Raw genomic sequence first — 19389 nt, 5'->3', positions numbered from 1 at the left:
CACTGCCTGGAATTAACACCCCTATTTATAGAGGTGGGACGGATTTCGTAGAGAAATATGCAGGGTTAAATGAAACAGGACCATAATTTCCCTGTCGTCTACTTCCCTCTCACTGCTGCTGGTCAGATAATTGCCACCATTAATGTCACGCAAGATGAAGAGCGAAGAATTAGACAGAAAACAGAATCAAAAGAGTGAGAGAAGGGTGGGGCCGGCACGATGAAGGCAATTCTGACTGCGTGATGGAGGTACAAGGGTGGCTGGCAATTCCAACAGGCAATTTTGACATTGAAATAGAAGCTCTGGGCAAAACATACGCATGAAATATGAATGCGCTTGGTGTGTGTGTGTGTAGACATGCTGGTTGCGCACAGGGGAAGCCTCAGCTCTATAATACATTAGTCTCTTTAGGGACATGCCCTAATTAATGACTTGACCTCCTAACGGGTAGCCCCCTTCTGCGAGTTAACATTTAGCTGTGCACCCTCCAGAGATGCACTTTGAAGTGCATTTAATAAAAGAAGTTGACAGTGACATTAATGAGAGAGTCAGGGTAAGTAAGTACAGGGCTTCGTTTTATTTCTCGGCAATTTATATTCTGATTTTATACATGTCTCAACTCAGCAGAGAGAAAAAAATACAAAGCAAAATAGAATCAATCTAAACCAAAAGAACAAAAGTTTTTAAATCAACAATGATACACACATACACATCAATACACTGATCCTGCTTCTGATCAAAGGCAACTGACTCCTGCTGCAGACGGTTCTGTCTTCATGTTCTGTATAACAAGTGACGTGTGTGTTTGTGTGTGTTTGTATACACTGGCAGTCCGCTATCAACAACTACAAGAGTGGATGTCACACCTGTCATTTTCCATCAGCCGGTGTGTTTCTGATCCATCAAGGTGAGATTTGGTGACAAGAAAAGTTCCCATGAAGCTTCCTGGTTTTACTGTGAATATTGTGTGACAAGGGTGTGCATGAACATCCGTTTGTCCATCATGTCCATGTGTCCGTTAATCAGTGATAGTGTCCATCAGTGCCTTGTCTCCACATCTCAGTCTCTGGTTTTCAGTTGGACTTGGACCAGATCTTTCCACTGCCACGCAGCCTGAAGGGGGGAAAATAGAATGAAACTGTACATAGGCACCTGGGGATTTATCGAAATAGTCATGATTTACACGTCTACTTTCTACCAAACCAGCATGTTAATGATGCAACCTGGATTCAACAGTATCTTTGTGATAACTAATGTCAGTGTTTTGCATTGGAATTGATCTCAGTGGATTTTCTATTTTCACAAATTAAAAATAAATTTAGTAAATAACCTATTTCTAATAATAAGCGCTGCACTATCAGTCCTTTAAATAGCTTTATAAAGAAATGGTGTCAAAACTCATTTTTAATTCGAGGATTGAGGTTAAGCTATCATTAATTTGGATTTCAAGTGGATCTTCATTTGAATGAAGTGCAGTGCTGAGTGATGAAAATTATAGAGCTCTATGCTTCATCAAAATATGACAGGCAGCCAGAATATAATCACTGCTTTCTGTTCCACCGCAACAACATAAACAGCAGACGAGCAAAGCATCTCTTTTGATCACCGGAGGGGGGAACGGTTCTTTCAGGAGGAGAGCACGTGGGGCATTTGTATATCCAGTGACATTTTACAATCCAGGACAGATGTGAAATTAGCCATCGGTAATTGGGCCGGATGGAAGCAGAACAGGAAGCGAGTCCCTGAAAGCTGGGTTAGAATACTGCTGCACAACACTGATGTGATAATAAAGCTACTTCATGCAGACACACGTTCACACACACAGACAAACCACTTACAACGGCAGCTGGCTTTTTAATGTTTATTGAAAAAATAAAAAACATAGCGGTTCTGTGTTAAATGAACTTCCTCTCTCGACAAGAACACTGGACTAATGGCTTAAATTAAGCATTTGAAGTAGTCTTTGCACGGCTTTGTTTATACCTAGCTAAATTTGTATTTATAAAGCACTTTTCAAAAACCACAGTGACAAAGTGTTTCACAAAACAGCAGCAATAAAAGAAACGTAAAGGAAAAAAAACTCCACCTGCAGCTTTTTTGTTCAATTGTGTGACTTGCAGGGATAAATATCATTTCTTGCTGGAAAAAAACAAAACATGATTTACCAGCGCACCAACAATTCTGAATAAAACAATTTCAGTAAATTATTATACATGGCCGAACATATTTGATGTGTTCCATTCTTGGGATGTTTGGCTATGCTTTATGGAGGCAATCTCTATGCAAACTCTTTTTGTTCAAAAGGCCATTACATCCAAGAACATCAGTCAAGCATTTTGTGTTGCTTTGCACTTCCACACCAATTCAAAAGGTTGCACCACAGTACTCACCCTTTCACCTTTGAACTTTTTTTGCCTGGTTGTCGTGGTTCCTGAGAGGACGCGGGGTCTCGTGGCTCTGCAGGCTGATCTGCGTCCTGATTGGAGGCAGCTCCAGCAGGGGCGGGGCCTGACGATGGAGAGGCCGCGCTGGCCTTTAATGTTTTCTGTAGGTTTGAGACCTGAGGCGTAAGTGAAGATGGATTCAAAATTAAAAAGTGATTGTGAGTAATAACTGCAATATAACTACAGATTTGGAAATTGTAATCTCTTACAAATTACTCATTACTGGGGAATGTAATCATATTACAGTAACACTGGTTGTATAAGACTAGTCAGGTTTGTGGATAAATTCATACAGCATCATGTGTTTATGAACTTACCCTCAAACAAAATGTAGAAAAAAAAGAATAAAATATGCAGCCAGTAAGAAAACTAAAAGACCACAAGAGGCTGGAAGCATACAAAGATGCTGAGGAGGAAAGAGTCACATTTACTGGATTTTCTTGGGGAAAATACTTAATGAACTGTAGGCTTAAGAGATGAAGAACTAACTTCTGTTTCCACTTGGACTTTGACCTTTAACTGGCTCTCTCTGTATTGGTTTGCCCTCGAGACCTGCTCTTCAATACCACACAGCACCGCCTCACAACCTGTGCACCTGAGAGAGGAGAAAGACATGGAGGGAGTTAGAAAGCCGATAACTGAGACATAAATAAGTGTGTGCACAGGCACATGGAGGGGATACTGACCACTCCTGCAGCGTATTGACTATGTTTGGCAGCTCGTTGGGGCCGAGGTCACGACCCACGCTGCAGTCTACCTCCACCTGCTGGTTCCTCTGGTCCAGTTTGCCCTGAATGATATCACAGTACACGGCGTCTATCAGCAGGTCCTCCAGCTCCCTCACGTTCTTCAGCTCGAGCTGCTGCAGAAGCAGCGAGTACGGCAGGCACTGGGGGGAAAAAAGACATGAAGAGACTTTACATATCATCTTCTTTTTTAACTAAGGTATACAGACAGATAATTTGATTCCCCTTTGACAGTTTCATGGGAAATGATAACAAATGTTACAAGTAAAATTGCCTATTTGTCTAAATGTCACTGCCAGAGAAAGGTGAAAGGAGAGTTTTAAATTTAGCAATCCTTCACTGAGCAATTAGAGAGTTCACTCCTACATGCGGGGGAAAGCAGTGACATATTCAGGAGTGAAAACAGGGGCAGGAGTGAAAAGAGCAATGGTAGTAGAAAGTGAGATTAAGTTTATAAAAAAAAAGGGCACAGAGCTGGTGAGGATAATGAATCAATTATTTATCAGGAGCAGAGAAAGAAAAGGGCAGGAGATGAGATAGCAGAATGGTTGGCAGGTGCAAGTGAGAGATGCCTTAATAAAAGAACATTAAATACTTTATCATGCACATGGAGGGAGGGGTAAAAAGTCTAAAATGACATGCGCAGAAACCAAAAGGCCTTTCGGTCTCAAGCTTCTCTAGAAAGAGCAGTACTTGGAAAAACCGTGCACAGAAATTCAGTTTAAATAATTTTGAGTCTCAAGCTTGAGACCGAAAGGCCTTTTGGTTTCTGCCATTTTAATTTAGACGATATAAAATGCAAGAAAAACACATAATTGTGAAAGAAATATTTGGAAGAACAATCTTGAAAAAGATAGTATTTATTAAACATATTTCAGAGCTTGAAATGGGGGCCACCAGCACTTCTATATTTTACTCTTTTACGCCTTGACTTTTTCCTTACACAGCAGCACTTCTCACAAGCTGCTGGTACTTTGTTCTGCCCTCTCCCCATCATCTTCTCCGGGCAATTTATAATGAATTGTTGTTGTTGTTTAGAACTCATGAAATTGTGCCGCACCAGAGTTTTTGCGCGGTGCCACATAAACGGTATAAACACAATGTGGCGAGTATCTGAAGGATGCTATGTTTTCCACGACAACTCATCAGCTGTAACTGTATGAGAGCAGTGCGGCGGCCCCGAGATAGTCTGTGGGCCCCGCTAACACGAGACCCGCTCAGCTATGACAATAAAGGACAATCCCTGATAACACACAGAGAGGGAGCGATAGTTGATTTACTGCTCAGGTGGACATTACTCCACTGTATCTTCACACCGCAAATAGTTGCTATAAAAACTGATAAACTGGGTTTTCGTATTTCACAGTTATATGCATGTGAACACTGAAAAGTCAGGTTTTCATGATATGTCTTTGTAAATTCACAGCAAACATTTGGAAAAATGTGGATTATGTGGCCATATTTGAAAGCAGAATTATTAACATATCAATAACATCTTGCTTTGCAAAGCCTCCAGCAATAAGGTGGCTGTAGAAATTATAGATGTTTTCTAGTTTTGAGGCAAGCGCAACATTACGCAACTAATCTGCACTTTGCTGTGAAAACTGCAAAGTGAAAAGAATGAACCAGTACCTTGAGGTTGGATGCCAGGCTGATGATGGACAGATGGCGAAGTTTATTTCTCTGAGCGGGGGTCAACTCTGGAAGGGATGCAGCTCTCTCTACAGCAACACACAAAAACATGAAATAGTAAAAAAGAGACTGAATAAGGAACATTGTACCAAAGTAGTGTATAAGTGTCACTTGATAAGGGTCAAACAGTCACACATAATCGAGCCACTACTTATTACTCTGAAGTGTAATGTTATACAGGGACACGGCGGTAAGTGTGGGGCTCTTTAAGCAGCCTGAGAACATAGTCGGGAGGAAGTCGGGAGGAAGTCGGTCCCCAGCGACAATGTCTCCTGCTGCTATGCTCCCCTGGTGACAGGACTCACACCCTCCGAGAAAGCAGCTCTGACAGCTCCTCTAAGGGCTTCACTACACAGCTCTATGAAAGTAAATGTACTTCCTGTCGGCGTGACTCCAAAAGGGAACGGAACAATAAAGTAGGCTAAAAAAATGTTCCAGGCTATTGGTTGATGTTCAGCATAAAATTAGACATAATTAACATTCCACTTCTTGTTGAAGCTTCCCGACGCATTACACAGATGGCAAATTAAGTCACAAAAGATTAGTTTACTGCCATTTGTGCCAGCACTACTGCAACACAGACAATCATCAGCCAATCAGAACACTTAAAGAAAAGTTTCCTAAACGGATAAAAGCACACCAGTAATTGTGTCTGTAATAACCTGCCTGCAGTGTCTCAGGTGAGGGTGTTTAGAGCATGTGTCAGGGTACCTGCTTCGCAACAAAGAAAATACAGCTAATAATAAAGAGTTGCAGAGACGCCCTATTACTTATTTACACAGTGCTGCCACTGCATTACCTTTGTAGTCGCAGTAGGTTCCATAGGCAAAGAGGTTGAGGAGCTGGTACATCGGTGCATGAGGGCCATTCTCCATCTGTAGTGGAGGAGGAAGATGAGGAAGAAGAAATAATTAAATGGCAGAACACAGAAGTAATGAGACCCTACATAAAAACTGTGCAACTGCAATTTGGATTTTAAATTGGTGCACAAGGCACAACTGGGTGACTACATTGGGTTTTGGTCATCCATGCTGCTATTAACCCAGTGGGAGTCTTTTGGTCTGATGTCTCCAGGGAACAGAGGAATAATTTTTTATAGAGTTTTCTTTTGGCTGACTGGAAGCCAGCAGCTGATGCCTGTCCTTTATCTGGCAAGACTCTTGACTATAATGTATTTTTTCTACTATTCTTTAAAAAAAACAATCCAAATCATTTACCGTTAACACCAGTGGGGTATCTGCAAAATTGACAAAACATTACCTCCAGGGGTGCAACATTTAACTGCAATTTTGTATTTAAAAAAAAAAAAACAACTTTTGGAAATACATCATGCACCAAGAGGAACACTGTATATGAAGATATATTATAAATAGTCAATGGTATCAGCTCGACTACAGATTAGTAATAGAATGAGATAAAAATAAATGTGGGGGATTTTTTTTACTTTAAAAATCCTCTGACGAAACACATAGCTAAACACATATTGAAGCCAGAAACCACTGAGGAAAACCTAGAGGTCAAGCTTTGTGTTGAAGTTATGTTGCCGTATACATTCTACAGCAATGCTGCTTTGTCTTCCCTTTCACCAGCACAAAATCTTGGTACAGTCCTTTGGAAAAGAAACACAAAAAAATGCAATTTAACTGTTCAATCCTTTGGAAATATCCCCTCAGGTCCCGCTTTTTTTCCATCCTTTTTCAGCCCTTTCTTGAAGAAAGGAGCAATGGCGCAGCACAATCTCACTCTACCTTTAGCAGCAGCAATTCACTCCCAAAATAGGGTGTTAACTGTGTATTTTCATGCAAATGTCTCATACAACATACGTAATATGTTGGTGACGTACTTTTTAGAACTGATAGTCACATTCGGGAACTCCATTTATAGATGTGTTGATTGGGAGGGCGGTCATGATTTTGATCATTGACGCACAAATGTATACACACGTCCACATGCATAGGTGATAAATGTGCTCTAATGTGGTTAATACTTAGTCTTGTATTGATGCTGCACTAACAATGTGGTCACATGCATAACCTGTCTGAATGTGATTTGGTTGATCAGATTCTCAATGTGTCCTGGCTAAATTAACACTTGTGAGATCAACTGTCTAGTTGTGATTAAGATGGCTTATTTTCCTGCCAGGTCTGAAAAGGTCCCTAAAGACACAAAGGGTGAGGAAGATGAAGTGCGATTGTGCGTTTACCTCTCTGACATTAGGAAGCTCCAGGATGTCAGAGAAGACGTAGAGGCCCGGGGTCTCCAGCAGAGAGCTGATAGCCTGGACCAGAGCTGGGCCTGACAGAGACAGGAGCTGCTCCACCTCCATCTGGTGCCAGGGGACATAGGAGACAAAGAGGTTAGCAGGTTAGACTAAAGTACTACAGAGAGACACATCAGAGCAGCAGCGCTGTGAAGAATGTCCAGATAAAAATCAAGGAAATTACATTTCTGTTACCGCCTTGGCTCTGCCATCTGAAAAATGGCACCGAGGGACAGCATATCACAATCTGCCATAAACACTATTGCAAAGCTCTATCAATGAACACTAGGACTCCACAGGACGTAGGTATCTTTGTCATGCACAGCAGCCAAGTACTCTTGACCAAAGCACACTTAACCCTCAAATAACCTGAAGAGCTACTCAGACAGTGGAGTAGCTGCACAGGGGAGCACCAATGCAGGCAACAAGGATAATGAATGCAAAAAACAGACCATCTTTATTCATCAAAACCAATTTCTTGCATACACAATGCCGATACACTTCAAACAACACCAGAATAATGACCTAAAAGGAATCTGTCTGTGTCTCGAGCAGATATTTAGGCAACATTCACACTACACTTGCACCAACACAACCGGTTTATGTGAATAATCATGCGATAGTTGTTTTCAGGTGTGCTAGTTCGGACGAAAATCACGATGCTGCAACACCCGTGCAGATGTAGATTGTTTTTGTTTTAAAACTCCAGTATTGAAATATATATTAGTGTGGATGTGGCCTAGAAAGTGAACCCAGAAAAAAAAAGAAAAATAAAAACAGAACCATTTCCTGATGCTGTACTTTGGCCTGGCTCTACCTTTGTAATCCACAAGTTTTACAGTGTAGATGACTGGCATTTTAAAAAGAAATAGCATGGGCAAGATGTCTGAATCTATTTGTGCGTTCCTTCCAATACAGAAGTGCCTTAACTGACAAATATCACAATCTAAGAAGCTGTCCTGTTGACTTTGATAGGATATTTTAAGATATCTTAATCCCAGCAGACACATCTTGGGACACAGAAGAAGATTAGTTTTACATATGCATGATACAATTATTGCAACGTCATCAGACAGTTTTTATTACCTAAGGCTATTCCTTAAAAAAAATGCAACAGAGAGTCTGGATACCAACTGCTGAGTTATACCAACCTCTGAGCTGTTTTATTTATCATAGTCAGTGCAAAGGATGCGAATAAATATATTGTATCATCCTAAATCTGATGCATTTAGATGCACATCTAAAGAGCATATACTCAAGGAAGCTGAACAGATGAGAAGTTGTGTTGCAGCCAACATTACTACATTAACTAAGGAACTATATATTAGTGTCATAATTCCAAAGATCCGAAGGCACAAAAGGGACACATAATAACTCATTGTGATAAATTGTTTTGCTTTGTAGTAAAGACTTTAGATAATGACTTCACTCTTCTCAATTAATTTGGCCTGTTATTGTCATCAATGTAAAATTGCAAATCATGCCAACAAAAATAAAAATTGTACAATAAAACACCGGCTGTTCTCTTTGTATGGTACAACATGCACCACAAACACCATTCAAAATGTTCAGAATTTGTTTTGCTATAATTTTTGTTGCCAAAAATGATCAAGTGCAAATAATAGTTCGTTGCAACCCTATCCTCTTCAACTAAAGTGGACCTTAAATGGCTCTAAAAATAACTAAAAAACACTTTTAATGAAGTGCAACTTGGTGAAATGAACTGAACTGTTTCAAAAGATAAATTGACAGATCTGTGCTGTTTTGCTAATGAGATAAAGATATTCACAAAGCGTCTTAGTGCTCAACTGAGCTCATGAGGTGAAAAACTGGAAGGAGGACTTCTGAGAGCCGAAGAGTTTCTTAAGCAGAGGAGAAATGGTGGCAAAACAAAAAAAAGAAGAAATAGTCACCAAACACTGAATGACTACATATTACATTGTGCCGTGATTTTTGTCTGAGTTTTCTTGTATGTTTTTTGTCCTAGTTTGATTGTATGTATAGTTGGTTGATATGAGTTAATGTGTAACCTGTATAATCTGAAAATAAAATGATTTAAAGAAAGATTGTCATCCTGGGATGAAGTTTCATTAACGATACGTTCACATTTCGCAATAACACCAGAAATCAATACACTTAAAGCTCTGGCAACTGGAAAAATTCCTCAGTGTATGCTGGTTCATAGATTTACATGCCGACCAATGCTACTACTTAAATAGAATGGCAAACACTTGCTCTCATTTTCGCCCGTTAATGTCAAATAGATTAGGTACTGAAATTACCAGCGTGGTATATAAATGTAAACAAATACATAAAAATATCAGTATGTGAAAAGGCTACTGCACAATTATCTTGTGTTTTCAAATATTGTATTGGCTATTATTAAAAAAAGCCTGTGGTTTAGACTTTGATCAACAGGTTTTTCATTACATAAAATGGTATTTATAATAACACCATGTCTAAATATAAATTGAACTATGCTTATACTAATTGTCTTGCTGTTCATTATATAACCATTATCACAAAGAGTGCAATTAAAGTTTTTTTTTTTCTCTTTAAAATAATGTGTCATACCTAGCAACAGGGTCAACCACAATTAAAGTTTCAGTCCCTTTCTAGTCAAAGTTGCTCTGAGAACTTTCCCAACACATCAAGCAGTGGATGGATAACAGTAACACTATATAATAATTGCACGTTATAAAGCATTATACTCTTAACTAATGCTTCCCAACGTGCAATTATTATAAAGTGTTACAGAAAATTCCTCCAGGTGTTTCTAAGACAGTGTTCACGAGAATGGGACTGAGAAGGTAGACAGAGGGACAACCTGAAAACAGTACACCTTTTGCCACAGTTGTTGACAGCGCTGAGGTATAATATAATAAAAGCCTAAAATAAAATATTTGCTAGAAAAGTATAAAACAATGTCACAATTCTCCAGAGGTCAAGGTGATGTCTTCAAGTTGGTTGTTTAGCTTAATCCAATCAACAAAACTCAAATTAATAGTATTTAAAATTCAGTGTATCCAAGAAAAGATGCAATCCCTCAGATAATCAGGGAATATTTGTCAGTGTTTGTTAATCAACTGTTCAATTAATCCACTTATAACTTAATGGATATGAAGACATTATTTCTTTTCTAAACAATGAATGTGACCGTTAATGTGGTAAAGTAAATTCGATCAAAGTTAGAGTTAAACATTCACAAAAACAACAAATACACGTACGTGAACACGTGTTTACAAATACTGCATCGAAGCAAGTGTGACTGTGATGACATTAATATTTCTGAAGTCTCAGACAGTATTATACTTTCACGAGAGCATCTAAAACGACATTTTACATTTAAAACGAAACCTAAAGTGGTGTTTAAAGTTAATTCACTCCTTGTTTTGACGGTCGTTTAATGCCGGTTACTGGTAAAGCTAACGAACCACCGCGTCAAAAGTTATTCACGCAAATGACAGACGAAGCGTTAAATTTACAAAACGTTTGCATCGTTTCAAGGTAAGAGTTAGTTTATATGGCATTAATTCTCATTCAAATGTATGTCAGCTAATATTTGGACTCGATGTGTCACGCTAGCTTGTTGCTAACGGCTAACCATTCGAAGGCTTCGCGTATCCGCTGACGTTAGGCCTCAGCTTACTTTTAGCCTTACTAGTCGTTTAAATCACACCACAGTACTGCAGAAGTAACTTGAAAGTAAAACACGCAAATAAGTGCTCCCGCAAAGTGTTAAATGTGTGTCCAAATGTACCTTGTTGTGTTGGTTTCTAGCAGATTGCCTCTCTCTCGAGTGTTCAGTTCCGCTGTTAGGACACGTACGACAACAAAGCAACGTAAGCGTTGATTGGACAGATAAAGTGAAGTAGGCGGGACAAGTGCTGCTGTTAATCAGCGACTGTATGAGCGGACCCGAGAGAATAGCGACACCTAGTGGTGAACCGATTCACACTGGGAACCAGTCGAGACCAATATGTTCTCAGCGGTGGTAAACAAACTGGAGGTTAGGTGTACGGAGATAAATCTGAGGGTTTCAAAAAACGATTTATGACAGGGCATTTGTCTTCTGTATTGTCTCTTGTGTATGAAGTGAAATACTTTCAAATCCTCGCTCTCACAACTCATGTCTACACTCAGAACCCGTCATGTGACAAAAGGTCGAGACAAGTAGACTTCATTTTTAAGTTGTCACAAGCTTAATAAGTTGTGATCATACATTCTGTGGTTGTGAGCCTTTTTTCAATACAGTAGGAGGGTACAGTACATCAATGACAAGACTTAAACTGGTTATCCTGTTTGGGAGATGTGTGGAAATGTGAATGTCACAGATTATTAAAAAATAGACAATTTGATTGACATACATTTAATTCCAAAAGTCCAACATAGGAAAGCATTTAAGCATTAACATAGCGACAAACAAGGTAAATTTAGCAAATATAGTTGTTAACCAAGCTTCTCCTTGCTTTTTTAATGTGTGTCCAGTGTTATCTAATGTGGGATATATCTGAGTTATATATTATAACAATCAATGTTTTAAGTTTTAGTGAGAAATTACAGCGATTTTAATGAGCTGTGAGAAGCTCATTTTCAGTCAGTATGACCAAGAAACAAAAATTAACATGTTTGCTGTGGTTTAGTGCAGTTAAGACTGTTTATTATGATCCACTGGCTTAATACCTCACCATGTTAAGAGCCGTTAAGCGGCAATCTAAAATGCTTTCACTCTCTTGTTATGAACTTTTAAATAGTAAACAACCTTAAAACTAAATATTAAATGATATTTCTGAAATAATTTGCAGCTCAGTTTTGAGTTGAGAATTTCCACAAATGTTTTCCAAAGATTGCAGCAGAATCCCAAATTCTAGGACACAATGACAGTATTAGTGGCATCCAGCTTAGCAACATGAAGAATGTTTTATAATGTTGACCTGGATGACCTGACATTCAAAGCTGTATTTAATAATAGGCACATTCTTTATTTTTGTCACACTCCAAAAATGTTGCGCTAGTTGATATCATTGTCAAATGTTATGTTTCAAAAATATATATTGGCATCCTTCTCAATCGAAAGTGTGTGCAATACACTTTCAATACACTAAATTATATATTATCCTTAAATTCCCCCCAACATGTTTGATCTCAATTCAATATATTTTCAGCAACTATATCTTCAGTAAAAAACAAAAAAACAAAAGAAATATCCTGTGCACATATGTTGTACGTCACAAGAACGACCTTTTGGTCTGAGTTATGTTTTCTGTAATCTTGTAACTATTACTTTTTTTTCTTTCACAACCCGGTGTAGTTCCCAGTTCTGCAGTATTTTCAGTAGTATTTGGATTCAGTTGAGCTGAATGGCATCCATCTGGCAGATCCTTTTATAAATGTTTTCACAAGGAACATCAAACCAAGTCTTTGCATGGCTGTCTAAGGTGGCACAGTCCTCTCCATGTTTCCCTCCTGACTGATGGTTATTTGGCTCTGAGCTCCACTGATCCCAGTATCTGTGACAGAAGGCGAGAGGAGGACACATGGATTGATAGGGTAAGCTGGAAATAACAACTGTGGACATTTCTGACAAATGTGAAAAACAAACTCAAGCCACCCACCCAACCCAACCCTGTGATTCATTCATGAGATTTTTGAACTCTCTTGTCTGAGGTTTTAATACAAGAAAGGACATGATGCGTGTATTTCTGTATATTGTATCTATCGGTCAGGTAAAACAAGCAGATTATGTTGCTTTGGATGGTTTAGGTTATTTCTGAACAGTTTACGCAATGTCATCGAACATTATAATTGAATTCAGCAATTTTAAAAGAAAACATAAACAAATAAATAATGTACTGCATTAAATTTGAAATCAGATTGTACTTGTGTTGCAAAGTGGTGTTGTCGACCCATTTCCAGTCTCCTTCCTTCTCTATGTCAGACAGGCCAATCCAGAAGTGGTAATCAAGTCCGCCAATTCTCTTGGCTTCTTCAGCCAGAGCGTCCTGAAATTAAACAAACACAAACACACACATCATTGACATAATGCCTTTGTTAGTTCCAAACCCTAAATCCTTAACCTGTACCCCTTTTGTATTATCTTAACTGTAAGAGTATGTCTTAACACTTTGACAGTCCTATACTTGGAAGGGAAGACCAAACAAAATGTCTTAATTTCCCAATAGTGCTAAAACACAAATTCAAACACTCACTTTCTTATTATATATTATTGTATTTGGAAGATCTTTACTTCCAGTGACCTAAACACACATCTCTAACTCTTTAAAGAACCAGTGTGTCATTGTTTAAACATCTACAATGAAGGCATATTTACATACTCGACCTCTTCCACGGCTGACATTTGACTAGTCATAGTAAGAAAAGGGCTACTTATAACATAAATAATGTGTCCTAGTAAGAGATGATGACAGTGTAACAGTGAGCTAATACCAGGACCCTGAAACTAAAGCAGCTAATCATCAATTTTCTTATCAACAATGGTTCTTTTCCTAAGATAAAAGGTCAACAGGTTTGCTGTAAACATTTGCATTTGCATTTGGTCAATGAACTCAGTGTATACAAGGGTTGATAAAGGTGTACTTTGCCCCATCCCAAAATAAGGTGTTGCAAAGCAAAAAGGGGAGTCACTCTGGTGTCATAAGCACACACATATTCCTTAGTAGAGGTTTAATCATTTTATACAATCTTTGATTTAATCAGACAAATAAAGTGGAAATCACCATTGTGGATGGACCATTTGTGAGCTGAGACTTTTGTGTTTGATTATGTACTTCATTGTTTGCTTGTCACAGTAGGAAAAGCACAAGTGTAAATGATAAAATGAAGGCTTTTCAGCTTCAGGATCCTGGTACGGTGCATGCTGGTTCACTGTCACACTGTCATGGCTTAATGAGATACTTGAATATAACAAAGCTCTTGTCAAAATGTCTGCTGTGAAAAAGGCATATTCAGTTTGTAACTTAAATCTAACTTACTGGCTTAAACTATGCCTTTGCAAAAGTAAAGACTATGTGACCTTGCCTTGCAAAGATGTCTTTGGGTTTCCTGTCCTTACACACACAAACACACATTTACACACACGCGCACAAGCACGCTCCCACAGACAGCATACAGTAAACAACACAGTAACTGACCCAATTAAGGGGAACGAGAAACACCTGTGCCGGTCAGCAGATGTTCGTTTTTGTCTATAAGTTTGCTGATATAGTGCGAAGTGCTCAGTGCACACCTGCACACATGCAGACGCAGCCACAGTCACACACACACACACACACACACACACACACACACACACACACACACACACACACACACACACACACACACACACACACACACACTCACATGCTGTTCCATGGTGTGCAGTATGGTAAGATGGCTGCCCATAGCTGCACAGCTATCTCTGCTCTTTCGCCAGTCCAGCTTGTTATCGCTGAATTGGTAACACTGATCCCCGACATGAAGCCAGCCTTCTGGACACTCCCTGCACGGCTTAACTAGAGATGAGATAAAAAAGGCCAAAATATATATATATATTTTAAATATGAGTGTTAACAATAAATCAAGGACAGCTGGAAATTAAGATTGTCTGCATGTTTGATCTACATCCCGCCACCTGTCTTTGAACAGCTCCGTCCCAGAGTGGCGTAGTCCTCACACAGCTGGATGTAACGTCTCTGTGCCGAGTTCAGTTTTAAACCCAGAGATGAGGAGTCCAGGGGGGCACCTGGCACCGGCCGGCCAATCACTGATAAGGAAGAAAGATGATAGATCGTTGGATGTTAGATAGATAGATGGATGGATGGATGGATGGATGGATGGATGGATGGATAGATAGATAGATAGATAGATAGATAGATAGATAGATAGATAGATAGATAGATAGATAGATAGATAGATAGATAGATAGATAGATAGATAGATAGATAGATAGATAGATAGATAGATAGATAGACAGACAAAAAAACATATGCATTTCTCAAACTGTTTTGTTTTCACCAATCACTGACTTCTCCCTCTACAAACATGAATCCCCTCTATACAGTCTGTGAATATCTGATTTTACTGTTGCTCTTTCTGGAGATAATTGAGTTTATATGAGCTCCCTTGCGGCTGAAATCATCTACAATCATTTCAATATGAACTTTCTCTGGTTTCATTGCCAGATATTTTTCCACATTTGTATTTCCTCTGTTTATGCTGCCACTTTCCCTTTGCCTACTAAAAGACAGATTCATCTGATGTTTTCAAAGGAGAGTAACTTAAATGTAATATTTAACTGCAAGGGATATTGGCTCATTTGTCATGAAACATGATGTGTGCTTCTATGCCATACTCATAAGGTAGAATTAAATCATTTTTCTGACAATATATATTGTAATAGAAAGTATTAGATGTTATTTTTTTTTATCTTCTCTTGTTGCAAGTCATCATTTTCAGATACTAAAATTGTATTCAATAGTTTCTGTGTGTCTGAATAAGTGTGTGTGATGTGTGTGTGTGTGTGTGTGTGTATGTGTGTGTGTGTGTGTGTGTGTGTGTGTGTGTGTGTGTGTGTGTGTGTGTGTGTGTGTGTGTGTGTGTGTGTGTGTGTGTATGTGTGTGTGGTGGTAATAGATCAAGCGCATACATCCCCAGTGGTGTTTGTTTTAAATGAGTGTGTCCTCACAAGCACATTATCAGGCTGAGCTGCCAGAGCCTGCTGGCCCTGCAGGAGAAATATTTCACAATTATGGACTTTTGTGTCTTTTCTATTATATGACCCTCACCGGACTGAGAGGAGCGCTTTATCTTTGTTATTGCCAATTATAGGTGTCCAAAAGTGCACTGAGCTGATACAAAGAGAAAATAATCATTGAGAGAGAGACAGACAGGCAGATATACATACTCAGACTGGAGGGCATGTTGTTTATACTTACAGAGCACAGTGAGTATGATGTTGGCACAGATGGAGGCCAAAAAGCCAATAAGCATCAGGAGAGCAGGCCGACTCCTCAAACATTCAATTCTCCGCTTCAGTCCCTGGGAGCCTGATTAGACACGAAACACGGAAGCTGTCAATTTACCATTTTTAATCATGTGGTGATGCCCAGAGTTCAGCCTTTGAGTAAAAAGATTGTAGAGCAGAAGCGTTTCACTAGAATTTAGTTTAATGGGCCGTACGATTCCCAAAAGATAATACATACATCTGCTTAAAGTTAGGTCAAGTGGGTACTCTGTTTATTTATCTTTTGCTGCTACAAATGCACACAAACACAAAAATACATCCGCATTGACAGATTCAGCAGTAGCAAAATATTCAGATCTTTTACTAAGTAAAAGTAGCAATGCCACTCTTAAAATACTTTAATTACAAGTCAAAGTCCTGCATTCAAAATCTTACCAAGTACAGAAATATAATCAGCAAAATGCGCTTTAACCATGAACTGAAAAAGTACTCAGCATCTTATTGTCATGTATGCTATTGTTCAGGTTGATCTTGTTTTGTTTTACAACAATGCAGCATATTAATGAAAACATGTTTTGTTTGTATAACCATAATCTGTAAAGTAATTAGTTGCTAAAAATGTCAGATAAATGTAGTGAAGTAGAATTTCCAATATTCCACACTTAACTGTGGTGGAGTTAAAGTATAAAGTTAAAGTTAAAATAGAAATACTAAAGTAAAGTAAAATATAGTTAAGTGAATGTACCAGATTAAATACAGTAGATTAACACAACAGAGTTAGGACAACTACCTATTAAAATGCTGCTCACATACTCATGGATTAGTAATCCCAATTCAGTAGTTTAATATATGATATTGTATCAGCGATAAAGCCCATAGTGCCTGCTTAGTGAGAACTTTTATAAAAGTACTTTTATACTTTGTATAAAAGTACTTTTATACTTTCAGAACATTTAGCTGATACATTTCCTGATGTATCAATTGAATGAAAGACTTTTAATTTAAATTTGGTATTTTACATATATACACAGGTATTGCTATTTTTACTTTAGTAAATATTCTAAATAGTTCTGTCACCACTGTTATTGAGTACAATAAGTATACCATTTCCCTATGAAATGTAGCCAAGTGACAGACTTTACACTACAAAGAATTTAAGTAAAGTACAAGTATTTAAGAATGTATTGGTACTTATGTGTGCATGACATTTCACCAATGGCTTTTACACACATGAAATCTCTTAATATTGTTTTCACATGAACACACAATACCGTTGTTATGTTGGATAATGAGCCTGTTCCCTCCAGGGGTCGGCTCCTCTGTGAACTCCTGCAGGTTCCTGTAGTTTTCTCTCTCCTCCATGGCTTTGATGCTGTTGTTAACACTCTGTCTCTCTTTGTACTGCTCCTCCTCTGGTCCCTAAAGGCTTTGGTATCTCCTCTCCAAAGCAGCAATATTTCTCCTTGAAATTAAATTTGTCGCTGGTGGTTGATTTATCGAGGCACGTCCCCCTGCCCGCAGCACTGCTGCAATGCTATAACAAATGTGCTCAGTTAAACTGTCCTGTACCTACAACTAAATAATATCCACTCTTTCTGGAAAAGAGAAGACAACAGACAATCCAAAGTTGGGGAGGCTTTCTTCACGCTGTTGGCTCTCTGTGTGGTGTATGTTTCTTGTTGCTGTGGTGTTTTACTGTCAACTTGCCCTGTGTTGCGAAATCTAGAAGTTTCCTCACTCACGTGCTCTGTAATGAGAGAAGAACTGATTCTGGATCTGCCAGATGTGTGATTACACATTATGTGATTGTGAATCACACAATGGTCAAAAAAACATTGAGTACCTTCAACCTCCAGACATTCATTAAAAAAAAAATTGGAACTGCGACAAGGTTTTGATGGAAAAGTAGCTGGGAGCTATGTGTGTGTGTGTGTGTGTGTGTGTGTGTGTGTGTGTGTGTGTGTGTTGTAACAAAAATAAGGCTGAACTCTGAATCAAGTAGAAAGTCCACAGATTCACAAGAATGTGTGGTGATGGTGCAATCACACATATTTTAGCACAGTGCAGTCGTCACTGAAACAAACACGGACATGAATAACACTAAACAGTCCTCCTCTGCTTTAATTAGTCTGGTTTAAAAAACAAGAACTCATGAAGAAGAATAGCTGACAATGGCTGGAGGAATTAGGTGCCAAGGAAAAAAGAAAAAAGATATACCAACAAAAAATTTTTTTTTGACAGTCTGTTGAAGCAACAGAGTGGGCATCTGGTATGTGTGTGTGTGTGTGTGTGTGTGTGTGTGTGTGTGTGTGTGTGTGTGTGTGTGTGTGTGTGTGTGTGGTATAGAGGTGATATTGTTGCAGCTGCTCTACTAACGAAGAGAATACAAATAACTCTCAAAACAGAAACACACGGACACACACAGCGCTGATAAATGCTGAGTCATACTTTTTGTTACTCCATCTTTGCCAATTCTTAAAAAACAGATTTGTCTTTTCTCACGTAATGGAAAATGCATGCCAGAGCTTCATCATGAAATGTTTCTTTAATCCCCTCCAATATGGCAGGTCATTAATAGAAGATATTGCACCATCTAAGTTGACACATTCTGGTGATGAACTCTGGGATCTGTCTGCTAGATTTGTCCAGTCTGTACCTCCGTCCCCTGCTCTATAGCAGAGCTGAGCGAGGAAGCCAAAGTTTGTGATCTTCTATGAGCCGACAGGCATGATGACCTTCATCAAAAAGAACGGTAAGTGCCTTAAACAATGTCCACCAGTGGCTTAAGGTAGTTATGCCAGGCCCCAGTGCAAAGTAAGAAAGGAATTCAGTTTAGGGAGCTTTGCTGCTGTATCCCCCGTTTTTCATTTCTCCTACTTACATCCTGGAAGTTTTTTTTTTTTTTTAATATTCTTTCTTTCCCGTGTTCCATTATCAACCAAAAAAACAGTAACGCATATATTGCTATATGAATATTAACTAGTCCCACGAGTGTTTTCTGTATATTATACCTTTTGAAATGATTTAAATAGGGGGAGATAATCTGGATTTAGTATGGCTATGCAAACCATTCGTAATTTTTGAGAAAACACAGCTCCTGTTGAAAAGGTTTCAAGTATGAAGTACAGCTGAGACATTTCAAGTTCACTTTCTGAGAGAAGGTCTAATGGATATTTGGTTGTGGTTGTGAGTTATTGAAGTTAATTAAATTGTTTTCAAGGAACATCATCATTAGCCGAGTCAGGATATCCAAAAATCATTCACACAGACACGTCATGCTTT

The 19389-nt window shown here is 38.7% G+C and overlaps 2 protein-coding genes across 3 annotated transcripts; both read right to left on the bottom strand.

The window, feature by feature from the left end:
- Positions 1-554: 554 nt before the first annotated feature.
- cops7a (COP9 constitutive photomorphogenic homolog subunit 7A) lies at positions 555-11002 on the bottom strand. Of its 2 annotated transcripts, XM_068570825.1 has the most exons (9): positions 10903-11002; positions 7086-7208; positions 5682-5757; positions 4823-4911; positions 3131-3333; positions 2934-3039; positions 2391-2560; positions 2087-2139; positions 555-1113 (listed from the first exon to the last, which is right to left on the bottom strand). In XM_068570825.1, the coding sequence occupies exons 2-8, from the start codon at positions 7206-7208 to the stop codon at positions 2130-2132; spliced, it is 777 nt and encodes a 258-aa protein (XP_068426926.1). In that variant the 5' UTR covers positions 10903-11002; the 3' UTR covers positions 555-1113; positions 2087-2129. The 2 variants fall into 2 exon arrangements, with proteins under 2 accessions (XP_068426926.1, XP_068426925.1); XM_068570824.1 differs by lacking the exon at positions 2087-2139.
- A 521-nt stretch (positions 11003-11523) lies between these two features.
- Positions 11524-17758, bottom strand: cldc1 (C-type lectin domain containing 1). Its single transcript, XM_068569996.1, has 6 exons — positions 17379-17758; positions 16079-16189; positions 14776-14907; positions 14505-14656; positions 13023-13144; positions 11524-12652 (listed from the first exon to the last, which is right to left on the bottom strand). Exons 1-6 carry the CDS (start codon positions 17467-17469, stop codon positions 12490-12492), a joined length of 771 nt encoding a protein of 256 aa, XP_068426097.1. The 5' UTR covers positions 17470-17758; the 3' UTR covers positions 11524-12489.
- Positions 17759-19389: the final 1631 nt, after the last annotated feature.

The sequence above is a fragment of the Clinocottus analis genome, unplaced genomic scaffold (assembly GCF_023055335.1).
Source record: "Clinocottus analis isolate CAN_PGR_092001 unplaced genomic scaffold, fCliAna1.0.p SCAF_9, whole genome shotgun sequence".
NCBI lineage: Eukaryota > Metazoa > Chordata > Actinopteri > Perciformes > Cottidae > Clinocottus > Clinocottus analis.
The sequence above is the reverse complement of the archived record's forward strand: the minus strand, read 5'-3'. Positions and strand labels throughout refer to the sequence as shown.

Bases quoted from the DNA above. Each gene is read 5' to 3' on its own strand.
- cldc1 (XM_068569996.1), bottom strand. From the start codon at position 17,469: ATGGAGGAGAGAGAAAACTACAGGAACCTGCAGGAGTTCACAGAGGAG. The intron at 16,190-17,378 runs GTATTGTGTGTT...GTGTCTAATCAG, and splicing joins CATTATCCAACATAACAACG to GCTCCCAGGGACTGAAGCGG. The intron at 12,653-13,022 runs GTACAATCTGAT...CTTCTGTCACAG, and splicing joins AACACCACTTTGCAACACAA to ATACTGGGATCAGTGGAGCT.
- cops7a (XM_068570824.1), bottom strand. From the start codon at position 7,208: ATGGAGGTGGAGCAGCTCCTGTCTCTGTCAGGCCCAGCTCTGGTCCAG. The intron at 5,758-7,085 runs GTAAACGCACAA...CCTCCACTACAG, and splicing joins AGCTTCCTAATGTCAGAGAG to ATGGAGAATGGCCCTCATGC. The intron at 3,040-3,130 runs GTCAGTATCCCC...CTCCTCTCTCAG, and splicing joins GTCAATACGCTGCAGGAGTG to GTGCACAGGTTGTGAGGCGG.